Source organism: Amyelois transitella, chromosome 12 (assembly GCF_032362555.1).
Source record: "Amyelois transitella isolate CPQ chromosome 12, ilAmyTran1.1, whole genome shotgun sequence".
Lineage (NCBI taxonomy): Eukaryota > Metazoa > Arthropoda > Insecta > Lepidoptera > Pyralidae > Amyelois > Amyelois transitella.
The window spans coordinates 8,208,548-8,215,997 of NC_083515.1; the positions used below are offsets into that span (position 1 = coordinate 8,208,548).

At 32.8% G+C, this 7,450-nt stretch overlaps 1 protein-coding gene across 1 annotated transcript; it reads left to right on the plus strand.

Moving 5' to 3' along the window:
- The first annotated feature begins 839 nt into the window (after positions 1-839).
- On the plus strand, positions 840-7,270 carry LOC106142495 (transmembrane protein 104 homolog). The gene is made up of 5 exons (XM_013344275.2): positions 840-1,381; positions 2,308-2,520; positions 2,875-3,134; positions 3,968-4,182; positions 4,537-7,270. The coding sequence occupies exons 1-5, from the start codon at positions 1,301-1,303 to the stop codon at positions 5,292-5,294; spliced, it is 1,527 nt and encodes a 508-aa protein (XP_013199729.1). The 5' UTR covers positions 840-1,300; the 3' UTR covers positions 5,295-7,270.
- Positions 7,271-7,450: the final 180 nt, after the last annotated feature.

A 7,450-nucleotide genomic window follows, 5' to 3' on the forward strand; every position in this document is an offset into this window, starting at 1 on the left:
CGGGAACAAGGTAAAGGGGCATAATTTCGGAAGTTGATAGGACCTATGGATATGTCATACCTATGTATCTTCCCTATCTCTTTATTTCTTTGCTTATTCGAAGTGATAAAGTCATTTTAAGTTCGTGAGTCGAGGGAAATCTTTATTTACATCAACAGCATGTTCCATAAAAAACGACAGCTAGGTTTTAAAATTAAATAGCCTCCATTTGAACACTTATTTTTAATTTTACCTCTTCAAAGACAGGTCATTAGACAGTGATAAGCGCCCCCCTGTGAATTAACCGGGTACTAAAATGTTATTAAGTAGAATGCTGCAAGCATCTCACAAAAGCAAACAACCGCAGCAGTTTTGTTTTGATTAGTGTAGGGATGTGACATTCTAAAATAAAAACCGGTTATGAGACGATTTTTACTATTATAAACAATTTTGTTTCTGCATTGTAATTTTACTTAAATGAAAATTAAACGACACATTATTGTTTAATTTTTCTTCAGGTGCTATTTTTTAACAACGTTTGTACGATGAAATTTTGTGTGAAATGGACAAAAAGTACCTTTTGCATTCATTTTCTTGTTTATTTTGCGATATAAATATGCGAGTAGTTTTATCCTTTACTTACCTTAATAATGTCACTAACTATAATATCAATACTATAGCTACTGAATATTGCAATAACTATCATTACTTTCATAACAAATTGGGCTATCAATCGATTGATTCGATCGATCGTATGTATAGCGAGACGTCGCACAATAAAACCGCTTTTAGTTATTAACTACGAAACGAAATATGAATTAGATAGCACGGCGGTTTCAGGTATTCTTGACCTGACCTTTTGCCAAGACATCCTTTATATGATCAAGTTTCGAAATAATAGTTCGTCACAGGTAAAATTGATTCTATTTGGTTTGCTGTAGAAATGTCATATCTTTTTTTATAATCGAATTATCCTAAATTATCAATATTTACATGAATTGTTTCAACATCACTACATCTACTTGTCATCGTGACGTTAATGCCACAAAACGTCAACGTCACTTGCACTACGTACTGACAGCCTGAACACAATTGTTTTGTAAATATATCTGGCGAATAAGATTATCTACCGTCAAAAACTGTTAAACTATTTGTATAATCATTGGTCTTTATAATCTTAGTGGAGTTATCGCTCAGTATTAATATCTGTACACCTACCTACATATTTATCGTGATCGATTTCTTTGTCCGTACCTATTTGTATCAGAGTTGTCTGTTGTGTGAGCTATCGGTCAGCAATGTTGTGTGTAAAAGGATTAAGATGCGTGGATTCCGGGTCCGAAAACTGAGAAGATTTTTGAAGATGCCTCTTGCGGAAACCGGGGATCAATATTCAGTATGGGTAAGTTATGTTTTAGCAAATAATTAGTTAGTTATCAGGCTCATATACTGAACATATGGTAAGAAAATCAAACTTAATTACTAGTATTCTATTCAGTGAAAAGTTTTGGATTTTTTCTTTGTTGTTTTGTGCTACTGACCTCAATTTTTGTGAAAGGTCCATTGTTGTAAAACAATACACATATACCTAGACTACTTGTAAATATTACGTTATATAACAATTGGTTTCCTTGAATTTTTAATAAAATGTTTTAAAGAGATGTTTTAATATAACAAGACGATAAGTTGTTTATTCTAAGATTTATCTTTGAATTTACAACAAATAATGAATTATGGATGGGACTGAGTAGAAACATTTTGAGTTTTTGTTTATTTCTTGTTTTCTCATTGTCATTGGTGATAATATATATAAATGAATAAGAAGCAACATTGAAAAATTACAATAAATTATTGTTAACAGCAGTTGGGAACAAAATCTTTTAAAAAGTTGATAATTCATTTACCTTTTCTGAAAATATTATTGGATTTTGAATATTGTAGTGGGGAAAACTTGGCAATTAATTTAAAACTCATAATTATATATTTGCATAAATTTACATGGCAAGGAAGAAGGAAACATCTTATTTTGACATCTAATTCAAATTCTAGTAATGGTAAATGGTTAACCACAACTAGAACTTGCCTTGTGTTAAAAAATAATTGCATTGCAATATTAATTTAAAAATAGTTTGCATACAGTATTCAAATTAATAAAATGAGTAAGAATTATGTTGTAAAATTACAAATTAATGCATATAATATAAACTTTATTATTTAATTGTGATGATTTAATATTTAAAACAAACAAAAAACATTTGTCATGTGCCTTTAAGATATTCCTTATATTTTTCAATTGGTATGTACTTATGCAACTTGTTCATCTTTCAGGTGGGTCTAATATACATCTTCAATTTGATAGTGGGCACAGGAGCCCTAACCCTCCCGGCAGCATTTGCCCGGGCGGGATGGGGGCTCAGCACAGGCTCCCTCATATTCCTAGCCTTCATGAGTTTCATGAACGCTACATATGTCATAGAGACAATGGCATGCGCGAACGCTGTGCACAAATGGAAGAGATTGCAGGCACTCAAAAGGGATAGTGTAAGTATTTTTTGGAACTATCAAGGATTGAGCAAATTCTTTTCATTTATTTTACATACAAAATTTAAGTGAAAATCAATAAGTTTTACACACTTTTAAATGAAGTCATAAATATATCATGTAATTTTCCAACGTAAACTAGTTATTTTTAAGGTCAATCAAGGGAAAGAATAAGGATTGGATTTCTTATTTTTGGCAATGGGCTAGCAACTTGTCTAACTATATATTCTATATACAAAGCCAAAAGTGGCTTAAGTGTACAATGACTCACTTTGCCTTCCCAGTAAGCGATAAAAAGTAGGAAAGTCTTTATTTAGTTATTACACTTGCAATAACTATCATAAAACCTTTCAGATCCAAGACCAGGATCACGACTCGGAAGAAGAGCCATCTTGCCATCAAAATGGTGACTCAGAGGAGCCTCTTGTCTGCGGAGAGTCCATACCCTCACGATACTACAGCCTAGACCAGAGGGTGGAACTGGGTGAAATGGCAGACTTGTTTCTGAACAAGACGGGAAGGACAATGTTCTATGTTACCCTGTGTGTCTATCTGTATGGAGATCTGTCTATATATGCGGCGGCAGTCGCCAAGTCAGTTATGGATGTTGTTTGGTAAGTTAGTAATAATATTTCAGTAAATTATAAAACTTTATTATGTAAATTCCTTATAATATATATAATATTAACTAATAATATAAACCACACAATGGTTTATATTAAAGATAAGATGATAGATAAAGATAAATTATATTTATGGGTAGCTAGAAGATAGATAGATAATTCATTTAGTTGATTTGCTACACACAATTTACCATCACGATTTTTTGTACTAAATATCTTGTATTATATTTTTCTACATCATGTAAAGCACATGTAAAGTATTGCTTTTAGTATCTATCTACCGAAATTACAGTACTTCCAATGAATATACTACTGATTTATTAATAGAATTAAAGTTTTACGCATTTGCACAAGTGTCTTGGTTTGGTTTCAAAGCAATGAAGCGTGGGGTTAGGTACAATACAACTACAATATCGCTAATAAGAGAACGCCAGCGTAAATAGAGAACTCTCGTTAATTTCTGATCCCACGGGAATTGGTGGAAATCCTCTCTTAGTGAACCTCTAGAAACATACATACCAAATTTAAAATCTAGCGGTTTGGGATGTGCATTGACAGGTCCGTAAATCTTTTATGAATCTGGACTAGGGACCCGCCCGGTTTCGCACGGGTAGCGTTGTTGATTTTCATACAAATTTTCACTCCATTTTTGTATTTAAGGGTTGATTTTTGAAACAAAAAGTACTTATCCTATGTTAGAATGCGAGTTTTAATAATGCGTACAAAGTTTCATTCGAATCGGTCCAGTGGTTTAGCTAGAACATAGATACTGACAGACTTTTGCATTTATAATATTGGTAAGGGATTATTATTATTTCCCACAGTTCCTCCGGACCACACAACTTAACCACAATGGACACAGCCGATTGGGACATGCTCCCTTGCTTCAACTCGACGGGCACGACAGAGTCCTACACCCGGCTGCAGTGCTATAGGGTCGCACTGCTAACCTTCGTCGGAGCCATGGGGCCGTTTGTGTTCTTCAATGTGCAGAAAACGAAGTACTTGCAGCTTTTCACTTCGGGAATGAGGTGGCTAGGTGAGTAAATTCTGATAAAGACATTTGATGGGAGCGAAGTTGGTTGAAAATCGGTTCAGCCATTTTAGCGTTACACCTTCAATCAAGTTTCTTTTTATACTTTATCGAATCTAAACACGGAATATCACGCATGTAGCTTGTATGGTCTTATTACAAGTTACCTGTATAATTTTTTATCCCAATTTGTTCAGAAGATTTTGTCTGAAAGAGTAACATACCGTTGCATAACGCTGTTGAGAAATTAGACCAACCTATGGTTTCGTTTGATAAGAGAGAGTTGTCTTACTGCACGGGACTGTACAATGCTTAAAAAATGCATCAACATTTCCTAACACTTAACGCATTTTCTTACAGCTTTCGCCATTATGATCTCTATCGCGATTCATCTGCTTGTCAGCGACGGGCCACAAGGCCATCCTCCTGCCTTCGACGTGACGGGCTTGCCCACTCTCTTCGGGGCCTGCGTATACTCCTTCATGTGCCATCATTCGCTCCCAGGGCTCATTAGCCCCATACGAGGCAAGAAAAGGCTCGGTTGCCACATCGCTCTAGACTACGGCCTTATAAGTATCTTCTATCTCCTTCTAGCGTACACGGGAGCGTTCGCATTCGCACACCTGAACGACCTATACACACTTAACTTTGTGCCGACTGACAACGACAACATATTTTTCAAAATCGTCGAATACTTCCTCACTCTGTTCCCAGTGTTCACTCTTTCAACTAGTTTCCCAATTATAGCTATTACTTTGAGAAATAATTTGCAAAGCCTCTTTTTGGATACCAATCGTATCGAGTCGTACAATTTTGTGCTAAGGAAGCTGTTCTTTCCCGTTATTACGGTTGTGCCGCCTCTTTTGCTTACGTACTTTTTAGAGGATATAAGTAAATTAATTGAGTTCACTGGCTCTTACGCCGGCACCGGTATACAGTATTTGATACCTACATTTCTAGTGGTGTCAGCGCGAAGGAGTTGCGCTAACTTGTTAGGTTTAGGAGTTATCAATGAGTACAAGAGTCCATTTTCTAACATTGCCTGGGCTATTTTTGTCGTACTCTGGTCGGCGATGTGCTTGATTTTGGTTTCTGTTCACTTTTTCGAGAAATCATGACGTTAGGATGTAGTGATTTTGTAAATTTTATGTTCAGTATTTTATTGAATGCCAAATGTTTTTTATTGTGTGAAATATTATTGATGTTCGGTCGCTGGGAGGCCAATCGCTGTCTATTATTATTAGTTAAAAAATATTAGATTATAATATTAGTCTTACCGTTATTTTATTATTACCAAATAAGATAACGCATGCTAAAAGGCTAATCGTACAATAATTATTACTATAATGTTATAATATAGGTAAATACAAGAAAATCTTAAAAAGATTATTTAATGTCACTGTCGAGGACAAATAAGTCGAATAAATTTTATTTTAGTACGTTATTTATTAAGCTGTATATTAAACAAAAATGCCCGAGAAATCGTTGTTCATACAGTGTAGTAATTACATATGTAATTTATAGGTATGTATATTATATCCTTAAACTTTTATGGTTTTAAAAATTGATTGGATATACCTAGTATTTTTCCATGAAGTAAAATGTATTTAATTATTTAAAATGATGATTTATATAATTTAAAATTGGTATTGATATTTAATATATTTTTTTTGTTATCGCTTATATATTTATATCAGCAGATGACCTCGGTTCTAAACAATATATATAATATGTTGCAGTGCCATTTAACTTTAATTTCACGGTAACAATGTGTGATGCGTTGTTTGCAACAACTGTACAAATTGTGACGTAATTTCCCAAAAAGAGGAAAAACAATTTTGCTTTATCAATTGCACACTTACAATTTCAAAAATCTTCCTCTATAGGTGCCATCTCTATATTTTTTATCTCACAAGCTATTTAAGTACTTATGATAAAAACATCTTTATATAAATTGGTTTTTAATGAATCTATAAGTGCAAGAATATTAATTTATTTATCAATTTATGTACACAGACAACATAAGAAATGATAAAAATTTAATATATTATCAAATATTTCAAGGAAACTCGGTCCTTGCACAACCCTAAAAATTCCGTAAGTGTATACAAATGCATTAATTAAGTGACACTTGTTTTAGAACTAAATATTTACACCTAAAAAGAAAAACAATATGTATAAGAATTGGGTTAGGGCGGATGGGAAAATGCAATAGTCATTAAAAAAAACGATATATTCGTTTTTCAGTATTTTTTATCGTTGAAAATGGTTTTTTTTTAATGTGAAATATGAACTGTCATGTTCAACTTTATCATTTCATAAGTCTTCCGTGCAGCGTAGATAAAAACATTTGTACTGTATCACGTTTTACACTTGTTTTAGTACTGAAACTACATTGAAACGTATACCTACCTAACTAGGCATAATAAATACCTGAATATTTACGTTATCTTTACGATACGTGTCAATAGAAACTATCCTGTCAGATTAAATCTGAATCAAATTTAAATCGTTGGTATTTTTTATTTGTTTCAGAGATTTATGAAGGTTTTGCATTCTGAAAAAATAATAGTAAACAACTTAATTATAAAGTCACTCAGTCTTTCGTTTGGGCTTCCAGACTCATGAGCAAGGATTGTTGAATTGAAATCTTCACGAAACATAGACAAAAGTATTGAATAATTTTAATCAAAGTCCTATGGTTGAAAGACAAATATTTCTATGAGCAAATTTTATTCCTATAAAGAGGTGATGATTTTACCACACAGAAGTAAGATTTCCGATATCCTTTGCGGAAATCTACTTGCCTATATATTTTTTACTTTAACTTCCATTTTTTACTTTGATTGCGAGTGCAGTTCGGAAGTTTGCTATAAATTGCTAATTGTGTAAAATAAATGTATTATAGTTGCATAAACTATTATAATAAATTGAAAATCCGAATTACTTGTACGTTTTAAACACGTATGAAGGTTCATCTTGCATGTCTATTTATTTTCACTGTGATAGTGTTGGAAGTGAACATTTATATGGAACGACTGAAGTGAGAGTATTTTTTATATTATAAATAAATAATGCTTATTTTGTGTGTTCATATTTTGTTTTATTTTTTTTTTATAACAAAAACACCGAAAACACAGTTTGTATTGTTTATTCTCCAATTCAAGAAAAACTAGATAAATTACTAAGAGACAATGAACTTTACTACACTGAAATTGGTTCAGTCAAGTGGAATACGCTCAGTCGTCAATACCTTTGCTAAATTAAATAAAAA

Excerpts from the sequence above, each read along its gene's own strand:
- LOC106142495 (XM_013344275.2), top strand. The coding sequence starts at position 1,301 with ATGCGTGGATTCCGGGTCCGAAAACTGAGAAGATTTTTGAAGATGCCT. Across the intron at positions 3,135-3,967 it reads TCAGTTATGGATGTTGTTTG|TTCCTCCGGACCACACAACT; the intron begins GTAAGTTAGTAA and ends TATTTCCCACAG. Across the intron at positions 4,183-4,536 it reads TTCGGGAATGAGGTGGCTAG|CTTTCGCCATTATGATCTCT; the intron begins GTGAGTAAATTC and ends ATTTTCTTACAG.